This window comes from Lipotes vexillifer, unplaced genomic scaffold (genome assembly GCF_000442215.2).
Source record: "Lipotes vexillifer unplaced genomic scaffold, Lipotes_vexillifer_v1.1 scaffold77, whole genome shotgun sequence".
In the NCBI taxonomy this organism is placed as follows: Eukaryota; Metazoa; Chordata; class Mammalia; order Artiodactyla; family Lipotidae; genus Lipotes; species Lipotes vexillifer.
In genome coordinates, this window is record NW_006792456.1 from 2190678 (window position 1) to 2214112 (window position 23435).

At 38.2% G+C, this 23435-nt stretch overlaps 1 protein-coding gene across 1 annotated transcript in view; it reads right to left on the reverse strand.

The window, feature by feature from the left end:
• The window catches only part of EML6 (EMAP like 6), a 325099-nt gene that overhangs the window by 90562 nt on the left and 211102 nt on the right, over window positions 1-23435 (reverse strand). The window contains exons 15-18 of the mRNA XM_007465682.1: window positions 22460-22565; window positions 14862-14955; window positions 3615-3715; window positions 2136-2338 (exon numbers count right to left, since the gene is read on the reverse strand). Of these exons, the coding sequence (XP_007465744.1) occupies window positions 2136-2338; window positions 3615-3715; window positions 14862-14955; window positions 22460-22565 (504 nt within the window). The remainder of the gene's footprint in view (window positions 1-2135; window positions 2339-3614; window positions 3716-14861; window positions 14956-22459; window positions 22566-23435) is intronic.

A 23435-nucleotide genomic window follows, 5' to 3' on the forward strand; every position in this document is an offset into this window, starting at 1 on the left:
TGAACCGGAATTAACATCACAATTAAAAATGACTGCTAAATATTTTTAAATATTTACGTCCAGGAAAAACATCATTATTTATTATTAAGAGTAACTTATGTATTTCACATAACAAAACTGTCCTGCTATTTTGTTCAATACACAATAATTTCCACAATAATTAAAATCCAGATGAATTTTTACAAAACCTGGAAAGTAAGAAGTTTAACATATTGGGTATTTTTTGCTAGATGATGATTTTTACTCTTGTTCTAAGCTAATGATTTCTTGGCTTTATTAGTTTTCCTTTTTGGCAACTTATATATACAAACTGTTCTTTAAAAAGCTGTTGTTTTTTTTTTTTTAAAGAAAAATACTGAGTAATTCATTCTGTCTTTTCAGGAACTTCTAATGTACTTCATTTCAATGAAGTTCACAAGGAAATAATATTTTATTACATTAAATATCCTTATTTATCCTTATTATAGATTGTGAACCTGGGGACATTCACTCTCCAAATTAAATTTAAATGCAGTATAGTATAATGTGATATCCCTGACATTTCCCATGATTTTTCAGCTTAAGTTACCAAGCAATAAAAGAGTTTAAAAAAGTTATATCACATCAACTTCTGAGTCTACAAAAAACTCTGCATTCTGCTTTAATCTTTTCTAAAACTTGAAGTTTAATCAAAAACAAATTTGCTAGTGAAAAACATCTTAACCACTAAAACAGCCATTGTAGTTGCATATCTAACAAGAACCTACTTCCATAGCAGGATCAGCATATTTACCTGGGAACAGGTAAATGCAAAATGAGGCTTAGCTTAATAAGGTGTATTAGGTGGCTTAGACTATTTGGAGGTCAGAGAGCACACATAAACTGGTACCATCAGCAAACTAGCAGTGAACAAAAAATTGAAATTTTCTGGCAAATTGATTGAAGAAAGTGTTTTAAGGGCACTGAAGGTAAGTGTGATCTATTTATTTTTTTTGCCGTGCCTCGAGGCATGCAGGATCTTAGTTTCCCAACCAGGGATCGAACCCGTGCCCCCTGCAGTGGAAGCGGGGAGTCCTAACCGCTGGACTACTGGGGAATTCCCAAGTGTGATCTTTATTTAAAACAACACTGCAAGGCAGGGGACAGATCAGGACAAAGATGAGCTTGAGTAGAAATACAGCTGGTGTGATGGTTAGTTTTATGTGTCAACTGACTGGCCACAGGGTGCCCAGATTAAATATGATTCCTGTGTGTGTCTGTGAGGGTGTTTCTCGATAAGATCAGTATTTGAATTGCTAGAGTCAGAAAACTGCCTTCCCCAATGTAGATGGACATCATCAAATTCATTGAGAGCTTGAACAGAACAAAAGGTAGAGGAAGGACAAAATCACCCTCCTTTTTCCTGTCTCGCTGATTGAGCTGGGACATCTTATCTTTTCCCACCCTCGGACTGGGATTTACACCATTGGCTCCCCTGGTTCTCAGGCCTTTGGGCTTGAACTGAATTACACCATCGGTTTTTCTGGGTCTCCAGCTTGCAGATGGCTTAAGTGGGACTTCTCAGCCTCCATAACTCCATGAGACAACTCCTTATAATAAATCTCCTTTTTGTACATGTATACTTATGTGTATATCTCTGTCTATATCTACATCCTACTGGTTCGGTTTCTCTGGAGGACTAACACAGCCAGTGAAAAGACTTCACTCTGACACGCTTGTTAAAACTGAGCCTGTCTACACAGGAACAAGCTGGTTATCAACGTAACTTCAGGTCATACTGATGGGAGGGACAATAATCCAAACACCAGGCACTTCCAGGTCTCTGCTCATTGTGCCACCGAGGTGGAAGACTGTGTTGAAATATTTCTCAGGACTCTCTTGCTACCGCGTGTCTGCATTTATCCCAACACTTCTTAAGGAGTTCTTAGGAGTGACAGCCAGGAAGAAAAAGTGTGAAAACAGAAGAGAGAAGTTGCACGTAAAGAAATAATTATAAACAAAAGAGAAATTTAAAGACCATTTGTGCTCCTCTCCATTCATGACAACTACTTCCTAATCCAGAGGGTACCGTTTTTACACACAGGTATCCTCCTGGTGTGGACCTTCCTAAGCCTAACTTAAACTTTTAGAAAGCTAGTGAGGAAAATAGACTATACCTTATCCAACGCATACATAGCAAACACGGGCCCGTCATGAGCTTTCACTGTCCTTAGTAGGAGAATCTCCTTCCAAATAAAAATATCTCCAGTAGCTGCTCCTGAGTACACCAGATCTTCCATTCGCCCATAAGAAACGCACATCATTGTTTCTAACTTTCCAACACTTCCAAAAATTCCTCTTTTAGAGGTGAAGCCCCCACCTGGAATGGACCAAGAGTATTTATTACTTTTTGAAAAATTGACACCTTCTATGGACATTTAGAATGACTATCTTCAGTGAAAAACCCAGTGTGTCTACATTATGTGTCTACATAAAGCTGTATTAAAATGGCAGAAAACATCATAACAAAAACATTATAAAAGGTTTTCTCCTTCACGCATTAATTCAGCGCCTGTTGAATCCCTACTTTGTGGCGGGCACAGTGGTTGACACTGGGGTATAAAGGTGAAAAGGAAGAGTTCCTGCCTTCAGGAACTGAAGGTCTGGTTGGGGAGAGAACGTGATATACATCTCTAACCAAGGTTCAGCGCAAGTTCCGTGCCAGCCAGAGAAAGGGGTGACTGAGTGCCCTGGGGAGCCAGGCAAGTCTTCCTGAAGGCTGACCAAAGCAAGTGAAAACAGCAGTGGCTGTAATGTAAAATGTAAACATGTTTTATGTATGTTTTGCCTCGATTTTTATCACAGTGACTTTGGGGTGAGAAAAACGAATCACTGTGTAGGAGAAGTACATCAGATTTGTTTCTTAAATGTTCACATTTCCCTGTACTTTCTTATTAGCTCTGAGAAACCCAGACTCATTCCAGACAACTGTAGGCAGGCTGGCTCTCCAGACATGGTGGGTGCCATGACCCTTTCTTCAAAATCAGAAGGCACTGGAACAGTAGCTTATTTATGTTTTGCCCAGTAAAATATTGGGCTTCGTACCAAAGTTGATACTAAGAATTCAGAAACAGTCCCAATGAAAGGTCTGACCTATTAGTGAGAAAAACAAGATATCTTTCCATGTTTTGTTCTGCTTATTTACTCATCCTTATTATCAGCATTATAAACCACAAGTGTTTATTTTGACCACTTACTGTGTGTACTGTGTGTCATATTTAATTCATGTGCTAAATGCAGTTATAAATAAAAGAACCCTCAAAATATTGAAAATTGTATTCACCCAACTAAAGTGATTATTTCCTGCTCAGTAGTCCAACATAATCACTGCTTTCAGAACTGATGACTGAATATAAAAATAATTATTTTCACAGCAGAACAGTTCCCAAAGCTTTCTAGATATTGATGAATATGCATGGCATCATATACAGTGTTCTAAGCTTCACAGCTCAAACATTACTTGGGAGCAAACATCTTTTAGGCATACTTTAATTTTAGATTGCAGAGACAGGCTAGGTAGTGGTGTTGGTTGTTTTTTTTTCCCCAGCTGGAGTAAAACTTTCAACCACATAAAGGATAAACCCTAACAATAGTACCTGCTTGTTGCCAGAATTTGATGTGCTTGATCCCAACCGTGACCAGTCTGTCAACATGGTGTGGGTTACACTTTACCACAAATATCTTATCTTTATGTCCTCTGTAAGAGACAAAAGGGGGAAAATTCCAGTTTTGATGACAGCACTGCTAGAGGTTTTATTAAAAGCATGCATTTAGTCTAACTTTCATCACACACATCTAATAGGACAAGTAAATTAGAAGACGATTTAAAATACACACGGGGTCTACACTAAAATAATGAGTTTTGGCTTTTCTTCGCATGTTTGAGCCCTTTCTTCTTACCCTACCATTGTTATCAAAAGCTACTTAATTATGATTTAAACAAATTAATGAAATATTTTAAATGGATCAGAATGTCTCCATAAGATAAAATTAATGCCACAACTATAGAATTGTAAATCTTGGGATACAGAGGTCTTGTATAAGAGGAGGGAGAAGATACTGTAAAAGTATTAGTGAGAAGCTTCAAATGTAATGTTCTTGCTGGGGAAGGCATAACTTGGGGTTAAACAGAGTTTTAGCTAGAAATGTATTCACAAGAAGGCGAAGCCCCTGGCTCACATCCATGGAGAGAGAAAGGCTGTGGTCTATCGATTTAAGGCACTCAAGGAGGCTGTGCATTTAGAAACATAAGTTTATAACCCAAGAGGCAGAAGGACAAATATAAAAGTGAGGACTGACTGTAGGCTGGAGCTGTAGACCAGCATTCCACAGTGCCAGGGAAATTTCTGGTTTAGAGTATAAAGTAATCACATTAGAATCTAAGGATTTACTGGTCTTAATGGACTATTTGATGGTTTTCTCTTGTATACTAGGACCTAACTTTCATTATGTAAAAGAAAAGCAATTAACATAAAGAACATGACTGACTAGTCTCCCTTATGAATACAGATACAAAAATCTTAAATAAAATACTAGCAAAGAGAATCCAACAACATATTTAAAAAACAGTACATTATGACCAAATGCAGGGTGGTTAATTATTAAGGAATCAAATAATACATCATATTAATACATGAGAAAAATTATGTTATTTTCACAGATGCCAAAAAGGCATTTCACAAAAAAAATCTAACAGTCACTTGTGATTAAAAAAGTACTCAACTAACACTCAATAAAGTAGGAATTAATGGATGTTTTAGAGCTATCTCTTAGACTTTTATATTTCCCTGAAGTTCTTGACTCTCACTGAGAAACCCAGATTCATTCAAGACCAATTATACACAGACTGGCTCTTCAGATGTTGTGTGCCATTATCCTTTTTTTGAAAACAGAATGTGCTGGAACAGTACCTTATTCATGGTGTGTCTGTGTGTGTGTCTGTGAACTCGAAAGTCAGATTCTCACTTAATGTTATTCCCAATAAAGTCAGGAACAAGACTATCACCACTACCATTTAACGTTGTACTGAACATATTACCTAATGCAATTAGACGAGGTCTAAAAAAATTAAAGGCACAGCAGCTGGAATGGAAGAGGTAAAACTATTTCTTTTTGCAAATGATAATAATTATATGTCTAAAAAACTCAAAAGAAAATAACGTAAAAATAACTACAAATAAGATAATTTAGGAAAGTTGCAGTATATAAAATTAAATACAGAATCAATAACCTTAATATATACAATATCCAGTTGAAAAATATACTGGAAGAAAGGACTCTATAAACAATAAAAATATCAAGGCATAAATTTAACAAGAACTGTGCACTATATGCAAATGAGTACAACAACCAAAAAACACCCCATATTTGTAAGATAGAAAAGTAGACTTAAAAAAATGGAAACACATTCCATGTTCTTGGGTTTGAAAACTCAATAATAAAGATGTTAATTCTCCTAGCTTTGCTTATAAATTCAACTTGATTCCAATAAAAAAGAGCATTTAGTGTCTGTTCTTTAATCTGGAGTTAGACACCTTGATTTTAAAGTTCTTATGGAAGAATAAAACAGCAGTAATGGCCAGGAAAAGTCTGAAAAAGAAAAGCAAAGTGGGAAGAGTAGCTCTCCTAGATATTAAAACAATTTATAAAGCCTTCATGATTAAAACAGTGTGGTACACAAAGTGACTGACAAACCAATGGCAAAATAGAAAATCTAGAAAGAGACCCAATATTTAAATGTAGCAGGTAATACAGACAGGTCTCAAATCAATGGGGGAAAAATTAATACTAAAAATAAATGGTGTATGTTACCAAATGCTGGCAAGGATGTGGAGCAACAGGAATTCTCATTCATTGCTGGTGGGAATGCAAGATAGTACAGCGACTTTGGAAGCCATTATGGCAGTTTCTAACAAAACTAAACATGTTCTTACCATAAGATCCAGCAATCATGTTCCCTGATATTTATCCAAAGGAGTTGAAAACTTACGTCCACACAAAAACCTGCACATAGATGCTTACAGCAGCTTTAATCATAATTGCCAAAACTTGGAAGCAACCAAGATGTTCTTCAGTAGGTGAATGGATTAAAAAAACTGGTACATCCAGACAACGGAGTATTATTCAGTGAAAAAAAGAAATGAGCTATAAAGCCATGAAGAGACATGGACGAACTTTAAATGGATATTACTAAGTGAAGGAAGACAATCTGAAAAGGCTACATGCTGTATAATTCCAACTAAATGACATTCTGGAAAAGGCAGAACTATGGAGACAGTAAAAAGATTAGTGGTTTCCAGGACAGAGGGGAGGGAGGGACAAACAGCCAGAACACAAGGGTTTTTAGGGCAGTGAATAGTGAAACCATTCTACATGATACTATAATGGTGGATACATGTCATTATACACTTGTCAAAACTCACAGAATGTGCAACACCAAGAGTGAACCTTAATGTAAACTGTGGACTTTGGGTGATAATGATGTGTCAATGTAGCTTCATCTATTATAACAAATATACCACTCTGGTGCCAGGTGGGGATTTGAAGGTGGTTGGGAGAGTGGGTATACAGGAACTCTGTATTTTTTGCTCAATTCTGCTGTGAACTTAAACCTGTTCTAAAAAATAGTCTATATAAAAGGGAAAAGGAAAATGGTGTTTGGAACACCTTGATAGCCATATGGAGAAAGGATAAAATTGAATCTGTTCCTCATAATAGATACTGGGACAAATTCCAAATGGTTTAGAGATCTAAATGTAAAGATGAAGCCATAGCAGATTAGAAGAAATCACAAGTGATTTCCTTTTAACCAGAGGACAGGGAACACTTTCCTTAATTGGTCTCAAAATCTTGAAGTGGTAAAGACTGATAAATTTGACCACATAAAAATAAAAGCCTTTGCATGATGAAAAACATCATATCAAACTCAAAAGACAAATGACAAACTAGGGGAAATATCTGCAAGTTATAGACAACAAATATTATTAGTCCCTAATATTTAAAGGGCTACTTCCTGTGTGAATTGTATTTCAGAGAAACCAAGTGGTTCATGAGAGAAAACTCTTATTTATAGGAGAATTCTAGCTAATATGAAGAATAATAGAATTAGAAAATTATCATTTTCAATCCCTAATTAAATAATCAATTCAGCCCACAGTTGTAAATGGATGCTACAACCATTAGACAGTACATTGATGGGAAGCTTTCAATGGAAGGATGAGGCTGATAGTACCAGAACCCACAATGGAGCTGAGTATTACTAAGAGTAGGAGAACCAGACGTTTGGGGCAGTGTAACACCATGGGGTGGACCGGAATTCCTGAGAAAGAGGAATTCCATCCCTGACATTGTTTAGAATTGCTGGCTCAGGACAGTAATAAAAAGCAGATTGGCTTTTAGTTGGTTTTCTTATTCTTTAAAAAATTCCTACAGATAACAGAAGCCCTATTGCTTGCACCTGTCAAGTACTGCTCCCACTGCCCCTACCATCTGGTATGCCACTGATTATGTTCCTTCTGATAGAGTGAAACATGAAGTACATACTAGGTACTCTTGACTAAAAAACTGAACTTAGGAGAAAATATCTGCAAATCATGTATCTGATAAGGGGCTTATATTCAGAATAAATTTTTAGAAACCCTTATAACTCAATAATAAAAAGACAACCCTGTTAAAAATGAGCAAAATACTGATATCTAAATAGACATTTCTACAAAGAAGTTATACAAATGGCCAGTAAACACATGAAAAGATGCTCAGTATCGTTAGCCACTGGGGAAATGAAAACCAAAACCTTAATAAGATATCACTTCATATCTACTAGGATGGCTATAATGAAGTGACAGACAATAACAGGTGTTGGCAAGTATGTGGAGAAATTGGAATGTTCATTCCTTGCTGGTGGGAATGAAAAATAGTGCACCCGGGCTTCCCTGGTGGTGCAGTGGTTAAGAATCCGCCTGCCAATGCAGGGGACATGGGTTCGAGCCCTGGTCCGGGAAGATCCCACATGCCGTGGGGCAACTGGGCCCGTGAGCCACAACTACTGAGCCTGCGCATCTGAAGCCTGTGCTCCACAACAAGAGAGGCCGCGACAGTGAGAGGCCCGTGCACCGTGATGAAGAGTGGCTCCCGCTCGCCGCAACTAGAGAAAGCCCTCGCACAGAAACGAAGACCCAACTCAGCCAAAAATAAATAAATAAAAATTAAAGGAAAAAAATAGTGCACCCAGTTTGAAATGTATTTTGGCAGTGCCTCAAAATGTTAAATACTAAGTTACTATATGACCCAGCAATTCTACTCCTAGGTATATACCTAAGAGACATTAAACATGTTTACTTAAAACCTTGCACACAAATGTTCACAGCAGCATTATTCATAATAGTCAAAAGGAGGAAACAACCCAACTATCCATCAACTGATGAACAGATAAATGAAGCATGGTAGGATCCACACAATAAAAAGGAATGAAATACTGATCCTTCTTATGACACAGATGAAACTTCAAATATTGGGCTGGCCAAAAAGTGCCTTCGGTTTTTAAGTAAAAATAAAAGACACATTCTTCATTTTCACCAAGAACTTTATTGAACAATCCTTTTGTTCCACTACCTTCTGCCATTTTTCAGGCAACGTCATAATTCCATCTTCCCAAAACTTTTTATCATTTTGAGCAAAGAAATGTTCCAAGTGTCTTTTACAGTTTTCCAGGGATTTGAAATTTTTTCCATTAAGAGAAGTTTGTAAAGATCTAAGTAAATAGAAATCCGAGGGGGCAACGTCTGGTGAATATGGCGAACAAATTGGAACTTCCCAGCCAAACTGTAACAGTTTTTGCCTGGTCATCAAAGAAACATGCGTTTTTCTGTTGACTAATTCTGGATGCTTTTCGTCGAGTGCTGCTTTCCGTTGGTCTAATTGGGAGCAGTACTTGTTGGAATTAATTGTTTGCTTTTCCAGAAGGAGCTCCCTTCCAATCCCACCATATACACAATATCACCTTCTTTGGATGGAGACTGGCCTTTGGTGTGGTTGGTGGTGGTTCATTTTGCTTGCCCCATGATCTCTTCCATTCCACATTATTGTACAGTATCCACTTTTCATCACCTGTCACAATTTGTTTTAAAAAACAGAACGTGTTCATTACGTTTAGGTAGAGACTCACATGCGGAAATATGGTCTAGAAGGCTTTTTTCGCTTAGCTTATGTGGAACCCAAACATCAAAGCGATTCACAAAACCAAGCTGGTGCAAATGATTTTCAACACTTGATTTGGATATTTTGAGTATGTCAGCTATCTCCCGCGTGGTATAACGTTGATTGTTCTCAACTAATGTCTCAATTTGATCGCTATCGACTTCAACTGGTCTACCCGACCGTGGAGCAACGTCCAGTGAGAAATCTCCAGCATGAAACTTCGCAAACCACTTTTGACACATTTGATCAGTCACAGCACCTTCTCCATATACTGCACAAATCTTTTTTGGCATTTCGGTCCCGTTTTTACCTTTCTTGAAATAATAAAGCATAATGTGCCAAAAATGTTGTTTTCTTTCATCTTCAATATTAAAATGGCTACACAAAAATTCACCAATTTTGATAAGTCTTTTAAAATGCACGCTGATATGACAGCTGTCACATACAATCTAACAAAATTGCTTCGAATGAAGTTAAAGACAACTAAGTGCTACTAGAGCCATCTTACGGAAAAATCCGAACGAACATTTTGGCCCACCCAATATTATGCTACATGAAAGAAGCCAGTCACAAAGGACCTCATGTGATTCCATTTATACGAAATGTCCAGAATACAAAGATCCAGAGAGACTGAAAGTAGATTAGTGCTAATGAGTATGGGATTTCTTTTTGGGGTGGTGAAAGTGTTCTGAAATTAGATAGTGTTAATGATTGCACAACTCTATAAATATGCTAAAAAAAATTAAATTATGCACTTTATTCATTTATTTTTATTATATAAGTTTCAAGTGTACAGCATTATAAGTTGACATCTGTATACACTACAAAGTGACTGAACTGTACACTTTAAAATGCGTGAATTGTATGGTATATGATTTATCAATAATACTAGTATTAAGGGAAAAAAGCTGAATGTGAATCTAATCAAGCCTATTGATCTAACTACCATTTATAGGAAATACAGGGAAATGCTTGATATGCTTTCATGAAGACCCAGTCAAGTTTAGAATGTGACACATTCTATAGGTCAAATGACCCGGTTTCTCAAATGCATCCATGGCAAGAATAAGGTGGGAGGGGGACTGCTATAAAATAAAAGAGGCTTAAGGGAGATGACAGTCAAATGTAATACATGGGCCCTGTTTGGATGCAGATTTGAACAAACCAACTCTCATTTTTGAAACAGTCAGATATGTTTGATTTTAAATAGAGTAATAAATTAAAGAAAGAAATTACTGTTGCTTTAGTTAGTTGTGATAATGGAATGGTGGTTTTTAAAAATAAGTCTTTTCAGTTAGAAATGCCTAATGAAGTACATACTGGTCAAGTGACACAATGTCTTGAGTTTTCTTTAAAATTTTATAGCAAAAAAGAAAGTAAAAGTAAAAAATGAGGGGAGGGGGAAGAGCTTTGTATCATTTGTAGGATGTTGCAGCTGGGTGATGGGTATAAGGGAGTTCTTTATGCTATTTCCTCCGTTTGTGTGTAACTTTTAAAATTTCCATAATAAAAAGTTAAAAGAAAAGTAAAGAAAGAACAGAGCCTCTCCATATGTATTATGTAGGCCTTACAGTGAAAGGCAGGGAAAGGAGGAGAAACTGATTTTTGAACTTTCTCTCTTTGTTTCTTTGAAAGTCAAAAGTGAAGCTTGGACACCAGGTCCACTGAAAGTATCAGGAACAATTAGGACAGTGAGAAAAAGGTTTAGATAAAAGAGAAGAGAAAATGTGCTTAACATAAAGAGGAGAAGTGAACCAGATAACCATAAGAAAGATTAAACATCCAAAGATTTCTTGATTGGAGGAAAATCCCCACAGCTCCTAAATCATTAATATAAACTTTAGAGAGAAGACGCTAGAGAAAAGTGAAATGAAAATTGAGAACAGATATCACAAATTACATCCCCTACATAGAAAAGAGCATTGTTTTGTTTGCTAGTGTCTATACAAGGTCAAACAATTAGATGGTTGGAAAAGTCTTTTTTGAGAGCACACTTTAGTTTTCACCTCATTTCTTGGTGTCATAAAAACACCAATGTTGTTTCTCTTGTAGCTAAAATTCTAAACTGACTAGTGATGCCACGTAAATGTTTATAGTTAATGTCAACACCTAAATAAAGAACATTCTTTGAATACCTCTGTTATTTTTCCCTTTAGACGCTTGTTAAATTTGTAGAGAAGTTGCCTACAACTGTGTGTGTAAGAAAAACAAAATGAAAAGAGTTTCAGGTCCTACCCTGATGGAATAAAAATGTAGGAGAGTCCACACTGCTGCCCTAATACAGGACGATTCCTATGACCTGAGTCAGAGGTAATTCACCACGTAGGGCTACATTTTAAACCCTATCAGCAAGTACAGGGGAAAAGGGAAGGAATGCTCCTCTTCTAGAAGCCAAGGGCAGCTGCACACCACGTGAGTTGGTTTCCCAATCTTCTATTCAAAACCCTCTCATTTGCATAGAGGCCCAGTCTCAGTGTATGTGATTTGGTTTTCTCCTTTTTTGTGAAGGTAGCCCACAAGTGGAAGACTGAATGAATGCTTGATTTATACCCCAGTTCTAAAAAAGATTTAAAATGGCTTACAATACAGAATAACATAGAATAAGCCAGGTAACATTGAGAAGAAGAAAGGAAAATGATACACTGGTGAGTGAAAAAAAAAAAAAAAAGCAAGTTACAGAGCAGTATGCATAATACCCCACATATGAATAAAAATGGATAAAAATATTAGCAGAATATATACCAGAGAACATATGCTAAAATGTTAGCCATGGCTATGTCTGGGTAGTGGAATTATGAATCATTTTCATTTTCTTTGTGGTGATTTTCTGTGCTTTCTAACTTTTTAATAATCATGTATTATTTTGAAAACAGAGGAAAAATTTAAAAAGGAAAGTGAGAAAGATCTCAATTTGGTATGCAGGAGACCTGATCACATTCACTAAATGTATCTAAGGGTAGGGACCTAAAATAGAACAAGCAGTGGAGCTAACACATACGCTGAAGGTCTATGTACCTGCTCCATGCGGGCCCATATTTTGTCCCTAAGCTTTTCAGTAGTACAACTATTTCTCATTAACATTGAAGTAATGTTATGCACCTTGATAACTGTACCTTTTGCTTAATATCCCCATTGTTCAAACTTCTGAGATGAAGCTTGTCAATAATAATTAGCCATTGCCCCCCAGTCATGTTACTGGAGTGATGGAAATCTAAATAAAGGGACATAGAGGTGCCTGACTGATTACCTCACTGTTCTGCCCTGATTGACGCTGATATCAGGCTATTTCACTACTGCCCTTAAGAGATTACTCTTGGTTATTACATAGGTTACTTGTATATTAGACTAAAATCTGAACAATCTTTAAAAGGAAAAAGAGACTAAAAAATTCATTTGTAATGGAGGGAACTGAAGTCATTCATGAAAATTAGCAAAGATCAAAAAAAACTGTGCAAAGAGATTGGATCAAGTCTCATCAAGATCTTGTAATAAGATCTTTATGGGCCAATTCCAAACTTCTCTAATTTCTCTGAGCTGATAAAAACATAGGTTCACTTCAACATGTTCCCAACTGAAGGGCGGCTTTTGAGTGCAGGGGGTCCACGTTAGTCTTGGGCAGCAGCGGTACTGCCGGTGATGCCATCACAGCCATTGACTGTGCCCCTCCCTCCATGGGGAAATCTCACATCCTGGGTGATGGGTGTTACTGCAGAACATTACCTGCAAGAACCCACGACCTGCGGGAAGCAGGTTTGTTGTTAAGCCTTGCTAGTGGTGATGCAGGCCATGACTGAGACACAGAAGTGCAGAGTGAGGGGTGTCACTGAATCAGCCATCTTCTGAGAGTAAATTAGACCCTTGGAGGAGCTACACTGACTCCCAGAAGACAGTAAGGTCCCACTGGTAAAGTATTACTCCTTTTTCTTTGTCACTTCTTTCATGCCCCTGTTTTTAAAGTTTCTATCTACTTAAGCACCTTAATCTCAGGCCATAAATAGAATTTTGTTTGGTTACTTATTTACATAAATATTTATGATTGATAATATTGTGTAAATATTATTTATGATTTAAAAATCTAGTATTCATCCAAAGAACTTTAACAATCTCTGATACTCTTTGGATAGAGCAATGGTGAATGTTACAATTGCAGAATTGGTCTCTGAAGACAACTCTGCAGGTGTCCTGTTAGGGGAATGTGACATATGGCTTGGGAACAATTCTAAAAATAAAATGTATTATTAACATAATGGTGTTAAGTCACTTTGTGTTAATTAAATAGAAGTAACACTACCAAACATATCAAATATATACTTCTAAAATATTAATAAATATTTCTTTCTTCCATTTCTATTACTGTTTCTGATATATAACAGGTGAGCTACCCACATTTACAGAGGGTTTTCTAGCAGGAAAATTGTGTTTCTGTTGCTTTTGAAATGCAGACGTGTGCTTTGCCAGAGATTATCTGTAATGCAGATGATATGTTATCAGAAATACTAAAGTAAAATTCAATACATTAATCTAGGAGGAAAGCAGACTTGTGATTAGAAGCTGAATCTGAGTATTAGCGGGGAGTGATATATCCGTGAGGAATACTAGAGAGAGCAAAAGAAAAACCGCTTGGGTAGGCGGATTTATGAGCTGTCATTTGCTGCCAAGAATTCCATCTCAGTAGCAGTCATCAGAAAAGCTCCTCTTTCTCTGCTAAGACGGTCAGCTGGAGCCCTCAAGGCTCCATTTGCTCCTCCTCTGAGTCTACAGCAATCTATAGGTCTTCATTCATTAAATCAAATTGCCAAAAAACACTTTTTTCCTATATAATTTAAAATATCAATTTAAAAAGTGAATACTGGGCTTCAAAGTCATTAACTTAAAAATGATTTTATGGTGCCAGATAAAAAGGAAGTTGGTTTACGCAGGGAAGAACCAGTAGAGAGATAAACTGATAACATGCCTTGGGCAACAAATTGTATTGCTGGGCCTTGGCGGCCAACTATTTTGACCTCTGACTATGGCCGGGCAAACAGCTAAGACCAATGTAAGCAGGAGTGGAAAGCAGTGTTCAGACTTAGGGCTGATTCAGCAGGGAGGGAGGCTGGGGCAAGGGAGGACAGGTGGCCTATAAATAGCAGGTGGTCTTGGAAGGTCTATTTATAAGATGGGGAGATTAGGGCAACAATTTGCCTGCTTTGAAAGCGAGTGGCAGGTGCACACGCCGGACCTCCTTTCCTGCATTCTGCAGCCTCATGACAACTGGAACTTCTGACTCCAGTGATATTGACAGTCCTTCACCAGATACTAAGATAGTGGAAAAACAAGGGGCAAGGCACAGGTCTGAGGAAAGCTGCTTTCCTACTGCTGGGAAGAAGCTTTGTTATAGATAATGCATATATTACTAAAAGCAAAGTGACGAATAACTCTCTGGAAAGGATTTCAGAATTTTCCAATTGCCTGAAAGAAACATTAATTCCTCTATGTCAGGTTTGTCACCATGAAATATTACAATATGTTTTTACTTAGGTGTTAAGCTTTCTATGTGAACTTCATCTGAGTTTGAAGATGAAATCTTACCAGAAAATGCAAACTATTAACTTTTACTGCAGTGTGATCATTGGCAGGATGCCGTTAAGACCTCGGCAGCTTCTTACCTGGTGGTGGCTATCTTTTCTCCCTTTTTCCAGTCCCAAAATACAATACTGTGAAAATCGTCTAAACCAACCGACACCAGACATTTTCCATCGGCTGTATGAAAACAACACAAATGTCAAATGACTCATTTCTCAATGAAAAACCACAACATTTTATATACTGTAAAGAGGAACAAGAAATTGATCTTAAGAATATTATTTAGGCTCAAATACGTTAGGAGAATAATACACTAAGGGGACCTCACTAAATGAAATGCATAACTACTAATAGTGGAGGTTCTCAATGTATAATAACTTGTTGCTGAATTAAATTGCTGATCCAACATTGCAATCTGAGACACAGGGCTGGGAGGAGCTTCTCAGGTAAGTCACCAAAACCTTGTTTATTTTGTGTCAGACAAATTCATGACATTTACTAGAAGAGCCATTTAACTTTGTGACTCAGTCTATTGCGCTCTAAAAAAAAAAAAAACTGGTTCTGTTCAACCCTCCAAAATAAGAGCATTACAGAAACTAACTTGGAAAATTCTTTCAAAAGATGATTTTATGATTAAAAACAAATCTTAATGTCTTAGTTTCCCTATTTCAAATGTAATATGCTTGTTGTAGGACATTTAGAAGATAGGGACAAAGGAAATTGAAAAATCATCCAAATTTCTAGGCCTACATTTGATATATATCCTATCAGTTTCTCTACCTAAACGTGCTTTGAAAAGACAAAACCAGGATCATAGTGAACATACTATTACTTCTTTTTTTTACTTGTTATATGATGAACATTTTCCCTTAGTATTAAATATTATTTATAATACTATCAATAATTACTATAATTCGGACAGGGTGTTTTCCAAAATAAAAAATATATATATGATATGTAAATGAATTTGAAATCAAAATAGTCAATTTGCTTTCTCATTTCAAGACAGAAGAAGAGGTACAGTCAGTAAGTCTTTCCTTTGCTGCCTCCTCACAAAGTTTCACAGGAGAAGCATCTCAGGTCAGCAGTTTCTCCCTAGCCTGGAGTGGGCTAGGAGACGGGTGGCCAAGCTCACCAAAGCTCAGTTTAGCAGGGTGTATTCTCTGGCGACACACAGCCAATGGTCTTAGGGTAAAGAAACATGAGTGTGTGATAAACCGTTTCTCCACAGCCCACTCAGGGTTTCAACTGGTATTTTCAAAGACAGCCCTGGGGTAGATGCCAAATTAGGATTGCCAGGGAAAATAAAGGAGCCTAGTCAAATTGGAATTTCAGATAAGCAATGAATAATTTCCTAGTACAATTATGTCCCTTGCAATGTTATATTGCAAGCATTTATATTGCATGGGACATACTTGTACTAAGAAATTATTTGTTGCTTATCTGAAATTCAAATTTAATTGGGCCTCCTGTATTTTTATTTGCTATATCTGGTGACCGTCCCCAAATGCTGGTTAACTAATGCCCAACCCTTGGGTGCCCTTACTTGTTCCAGAGACCCTCTCCCGACCAACTGGGAACCATAGTCTGCTCCTTTTCTGGAGGAAAAAGGAGAGTAAGAGCCTGGCTTAACAAACCAAATCCTCCCCAATCCTCTACTACCACCAAGTATGAGGCAAGGATTTGAAAGTTACACTAACCCTTTCAAGCTCCTAGACTACAGTAGGTGAAGACATTAACACTTTGCCAAAGGCCTAAATCACCGCCAGGTGAGTACTATAAACAAATGTGTCTTCTCAATCACAATACGTCTTTATGCTTAAAAGTTACCAGGCTTTAAACTGTGTCCCGTGTCTTTTCATGCATTTGGGAGAAGGGACTGGTGATGACTTCCGATTCATTACCAGCAACATTACTTTTCCTGTACCTCTTGGTGTGGCCTGGTTATATTTCCATATTAGCATGTCTCTGTATTTGGCGATTTTATTTTTATTAGAGAGTTCTCTCTCCCTTTTTAGATCCTAAACTCTTATTTAAGACTTACAGTACTTGTATCACATTTCCAACATGATCCTCGTACTGAGATGGTTTTCAATGAATTCTGATGATACTGGGAGATAAAAATGGAATATGCCTACGGATGGTGCAGAGGGAATGGGAATATTCTGTTATATAAAAATTTTAATCAAAAACACTGCACAGATATTCAGTGTCTCTTTTTTTTTTGCGTAGCTATATTAGTATGTCTTTCTTAGAATGCAAACATCCACACATTTTAAATGATAGGTTTTTTGGGTTTTTTTTTTTTACATTTTATGTCTTTTGAAGAAGTCCTCAGGGTGATTTTTTTTTTGCTTCTTTTTATTGGAATTTCTGCAAGGCCCCAGCAGCTTGTCTTCCCAGTTATACCACCTTTCTACCCCAGTTTGTGACTATGAGTAACAATGAAGCAGCAGAACAAATCTAGAGGTGCCTCAACAACCGTACCTCTTCTTCAGGATGGTGACTTTTTCTTGAATTCTGCAGGTGTGGGCAATTTCTACATACCACACAGTTTGGAAATATAAGTGGCTATCTTTAATTCTTTCTGTTTTTGTTTCCCCTCACAGAGGCTTGATCTTAGCTTTGAAAATCCATTGTTCCTTGACCATTTAGTCGGAGTTTTTGATTTTCAACCATATTTTTAGGGTTTAGGTAATGCTCTTTCAAATCTTTCCAGTCACAGTATGTATTAATTATGGATATTTTGTGACATAGTCCAGAAATACTTCTAAGGAGCTTAATGTCAACAGTAAAGGGCAAATTAGAAAGAGAAATATCTTACTCAGATAATTACAAGTTGGTCCTGTATTCAGGGCTCATAAAAAATGCATAGGTTTTTGGAACTGACACAATGAAATCACACTAGTCTTAGATGTGCCCTTGTGGAAATCGGTATTATTCAATGAAGGTTTTTAAAAATATGAGGATGATATTTAGGCTAGAAAATATTTATATCTGAATCTTTCTCTTTCTAATTGGTTTTCTGTTCATGTGGAAGCACTTTCCTGACTGCAAGTACAGAAGCAAAGACGGGTCTGTTTTCCCCACACAGTGAAAATAAATCCACAACGAGTTGCTCAATTAAGTGACACAATATAAATTCATTCTTTCTAGTTGACATAATTTAGAGGTATGGGTTATGTTGTTAGAAATGTTTTTGATTTAAAATGTCATCTTTTTTGTTTGCTTTGGAAGAGTGGCAAGAATAGATTAATCTAAAGTCCTAGGTATAACTGCTTATCTGCTGTCTAGTTTTCACATCATTTGCCGGCTTTGTATTTCCATGACAATCTCTTTCTCTAATTTCTTTCTATTATCGGTAGGTTTCCAAAACACCCCCCAAGATGAGCTGACGTGTATGAGACAGGTGGGTGTGGAGATACGCCGAGGCACTCTGATGGGGCCACCAGCTAGGTAATAACCAATGTAGGTGGTCCTGTTTACATGGTTAAACTGGGAAACCTAAATCATTTTCTCTTTCAGCATTCTGACGTGAACTCCTCACTTTACTGCAAGCATCCAAAAAGAAGGGATAGATACTCCTGCTCACGAAAGTGTTTGACTCAGGGCTGTTCTAGGACAGGGGTCTCTTTTCACGAGGGTGCTGTTGCACGTGGCAGCCTCTATGCACCACCATGCCCATACCACATTTACACTGGAGAGCGGGGGTGGAGGCAGCTGGAGGCACTGGCCATCGGGTAGAAGGAGTGAGGAAGTAGGGGGGCACAATGAGTGGTCCAGGTACGACTCTCATGCTAAAAGTTCACACCAGCCCTGGTGGAGGGCAGGGGCAGGAAAGGGCAGGAGGACCGAGAGGGAGAGCACAGCCGGCACAGCTTCCACCAGTTGACGGCCCCAGGCCTGGTGGCTTTCTCACGGGACTTGAGAGCCAGGAGACCTGGGTCCTCGCTCTGGATCTGCCACTGTCTGACTTTTACCGCAGCCATACAACCAGACTCTCTGTATCTACATTCTTGGCCTATAAAGTGGTGCAGGCATCTGTTTAAGACTAAAGCTATATCATTATAACACAAGGTACTACTATCAATATAAATTAAACCAAAGAGGCTTCAGGTCACACCTTCAGTAGGGCCATAGAGGCCACAAAGATCAATCGACCACAGTTCATCTGCATGTAACCATACACGGTGATGGATCAAACACAGTACATACTTCCTTACTTCCTGAATAATCCTTAATGTTAGCGCCTTCTCAAACTATCACCTAGCTTCCTTTCTGCCATTTATAAATTAACATCGTATTTCAACTCTGAGACAAAAATATAATTTTCCACAATCAAAAATACCACATTCAGGGCTTCCCTGGTGGTGCAGTGGTTGAGAGTCTGCCTGCCGATGCAGGGGACACAGGTTCGTGACCCAGTCCGGGAAGAACCCACATGCCGCGGAGCGGCTGGGCCCATGAGCCTGCGCGCTGAGCCTGCGCGTCTGGAGCCTGTGCTCCGCAACGGGAGAGGCCACAGCAGTGAGAGGCCCACGTACCGCAAAAAACAAAAAACAAAAACAAAAAAACCCACATTTGCTGCATAAATGGGCGCTTCCTTAGTGACTATTATCTGGGGAATAGAGAATGTATTGTTAGAACTGAAATATCCTTTTTATGAAGAAAATATTTTATATCTGGGCAGTTCTTTATTTGCCCAAAATGGGAATTAGAAGCAGTGACAGAATCAGCTTCTCGGCCTCTTCCAGAGTGCCTGGTTTCTCTATACCGGGCTATGACGTAAGGGGCTGCCTTACGAGGGGAAGATTTCTAAGTGCAGCTAATTTCTCGATCTTCCTTTTATAAAACTACTAAGCCCAGAAGAGACGGAAGCTCTCAGAAATGCAGAGATCAAGTTACTGGGTACCAGCTTATTGCTACTAACTTGCCTCATAATCAATGTTTTTTTTTGTTTTTTTTTTTTTTTTTCTTGCGTTATGCGGGCCTCTCACTGTTGTGGCCTCTCCCATTTGCGGAGCACAGGCTCCGGACGCGCAGGCTCAGCGGCCACGGCTCACGGGCCCAGCCGCTCAGCGGCATGTGGGATCCCCCCGAAACGGGGCACGAACCCGCGTCTCCTGCAACGGCAGGCGGACTCTCAAGCACTGCGCCACCAGGGAAGCCCATAATCAATGTTTTTGATCAACATTCCTCTAATCTCTTCTCTAAAGGTATTCAGCATGAGTTGGTTCTTCTGATTTTCCTAAATTTAAAAACCAAAAATTTAATCAATTCACTAGAAAAAATAATCTGATGATTACTGAATTCTATTTCTAGTATTCTAAATTTCCTGCCACTGTTTATACATTAATACACATACACACATTTCAGTTGAAATCAGTGAGTAGATACTTTGAGTTCTACTTTTTTTCTTAACTTGATACATAGAAATGTGTATGAAATACACATGGTCCACATACTTGTCATTTTGAATTATAGCTTTTGTTAAACAGTGCCAAATTGTCTACTAGAATTATTGAGTCAATTTGCAAAGTTGCTGACAATATGAATATGAGAGTCTCCATAATCTAGTACACATTTAGGTTTTATTATTTTATTTAATGGGTATCTTACCACTCTTCTAGAACATACTGATTAATATAATTTTTATATTAAGTATACACATGTGTATCCGCTAGCAAGTTAATTTAGGAAAAGAACACAGTTCAGCCATCAGGTAGAACTATTAAAATAAAAAAGAAAAGCAGAAATCCATTCACATCTTTGGAATAGAATCTTATTTGAACTCAAATTATAGTTTCATTTTAGATTTTACTGCTTTATCAAGGATACATGGTACACTTATGAAAGTTGTATGTACATCAAACTCCTGGAAGTTTAGGACTTTGTATTCACTGTTTATCAGGTGCATTATCTGGGCTTTCAGCTGGCAGGTGGTAGCCAAGTAATTCTCTCTTCCTTGCTCCTCATGCCTTATGTACCTCACATGCCCACCAGTGTAGAGTATGAACAACTTAGCTTTGATTTTTACTAATTCAATAACCAAAGTATTGAATAACTTCTAATAGTGATGTAACAACTCAGATTTGTATAGTAGTTTACAGCATATGAGAATAAGCGTGTGACACACTCACACAAATCTGCACCATGTGATTGGTCAGAGAATAAAGATAACTTTCATCCAAAGATGGTTTACAATGTGAAGTCCTAGTAGCAGTAGTGAAAGGCAAGACAGAGAGCATTAAGCAAAACTTCATTCATTCATTCACGTTTTTGGAGTAGCTTCTGTGTCTCTACAGCATGTGCAGTGGGGAACAGAGAGATGGGCTAGATGAGTAGTTTACTGTCTGAGAAGGGCATAGGAGCTGCTAAGACACATAACTACTGTACCACATAGACTCTAACAGGTACCACAAGAGCAATGACAACAAATGGGCTAAGGGATACAGAAGAAGGGACAGGACATTTCTCCCTGGAAGGATGGAGGAGAAAACTTTGAGCTTGGTCTTAAAGGATGGTTGGACTTGAACAGACACATGGGAACAGCATGAACAAAGGAACACAGGCAAAAAGAAGGACAGGAGTGCATTTAGGTTCTACAGTTAGGTAGATGGAAAGGAGCACGAGTAGGTTAGTGGGTGAAAACACTGCAAAGGAAGGTTGAGGCCAGATCATAGAAGGCCATGAATGTCCAACAACAGGCTCAGCCCTGAGTCAGTCAGCCAGCCAAGGGGAGTCCATGTGGTAGCAATGTAATTGCACTTCCAGAAGACTCCAGAAATGGGCAGGATGGATTGGACAAAGTGGGGATGGAATCAGAGACCAGCATAACCACCATGCACAGACTAGAGGAAGTTCGGGCCTGAACAAGGAAAGTAGAGATGGAGGTACATGAGAGAGAGACTGGGGCTGTGAAATGGAATTTAACTACCAATATTATACATTGCACATATTAAACATTTGAACGGAATTTAGAAAAAGGAAATTACAGAATCAGTTTTCTGTAGAAAGTTTAGAAATTTTTCTACAGATCTAATATCTACATTGGGGTTATTAAAAATTTCTAGGTTAAAAACACCTTTTGCGATAGGCCCTCATTCTTCAATTCTAGCATAAAGAAATGGTTTTATTCTAAAGAAAATTATATTTATAAGTTAGTATTTTTTTTTACAGCACAGTGTTAAAATTTTAAATTAAGGAGATGAAAACTTCAGTTCTATTTTTTCAATACGAAATTTTATTTCCAAAACGCCAGTGTTGTAAAGTGGACCTCTGCAGAGAATTTGCACCCCTCGCTCTAGTTCTTTACATTTTAAATCACAGGTGCTGTGTTCCCACTTATTTGGAGAGATGAAACTGATGTTCTGAGTCACTGCCAGACATTTGCAACTAAGTCTTTCAATGGTAACAGCTGCTCTGGATTTCAAATCTCTCAAGCAAATGCAGAACACAGTGTGAGCTCTGGGTAATGAGTTGGGAGAGGGAAGATGAGGAAAGGAGGTGTGATCATATTCACACATCTGATTTTCAGTCTAAGACTGGGTAGCTGACAGACGAAGGGCTTACCTCCTTTCAAGCAGGACTAAACTAAATAAAAGGATTTTTTTTTTTTAAACAAACCCCAAGTAAATATGGAAGCATCTGTCAATGACTCCAGTGGCAAACTGGTGCTTACCTGAAAAATCGAGCGCACACACTCCTCTCTGATGTTGTCCTTTCAACAGTGACAAACATTTTAGAGTCTGCGTGTCCCACACATGAATAGCAGCATCTCTCCCAACCTTAAATTACAGGATGAGTGTTATTAACTAATTATAAATTATAATAAGAATGATTTTGTTCCTTAGAGTCAAGTGCTGCTCAGAAATCAAAACCCACACATTTGGAGAGTAGGAAGACCCTGGGAAATCATCTGGTCCAACTCCACTGTTTTCCAGATGAGGAAACTGAGGCACAGGGTCTAAGGGTCTTGATCTGGCATCAAGGTGGGTGCCAGCAGAATCTAACCTGGTACATGGCTCCCAGTTAAGGGATATTTAAAACTGTAGCTCAAACGTCCACTGTGCTTTGTTTCTGTCAGTTAGTTCTACCCTTCCCTTCTGCCTTCTCAACTCCACACGTGATTCCACTCAGCTGTATGTTTTCACGGCACTATCCTCAGAGTTCTTTTACCCACCTCAAGAAGGCCTGACCCTACTTCTCCCCCTGCGAAATCAAAGTTTCATGGCTTAACTCTCTGTCATTAAGGTGGCTCCTCCTCAAGGGGACACAAGCTTCTATCATACCAATTCCCAACAACAGAGAAAACTGTAATACTAAAGTGGTTTTCCTCACTTATAATGCATAGGGGGAAAAAACCCTTTTGGGTATGATGACTCTAAAAGGGAAAATGGGACATAAAGCCATGCACATAACTGAGCAGAGTCTGGCCAACTCCTACACTGGCCTGTGGAGGCCAAGTTACCCCTGCAGTGGCTATTGGCATACTGGTCTGCCTCCCAATTACAGTATAGAGTGTGGTAGCTCCTCAGGGGTTTATGTAAAGAACCAATCTCTGTTTTTTCTTTCAAAGGAAGACTATTAAACACCCATGAATCAAGCATCTTCTGTTTCTAAGAAAGACAATAAAGGGGGAGGGGGCAGGAAAGAGT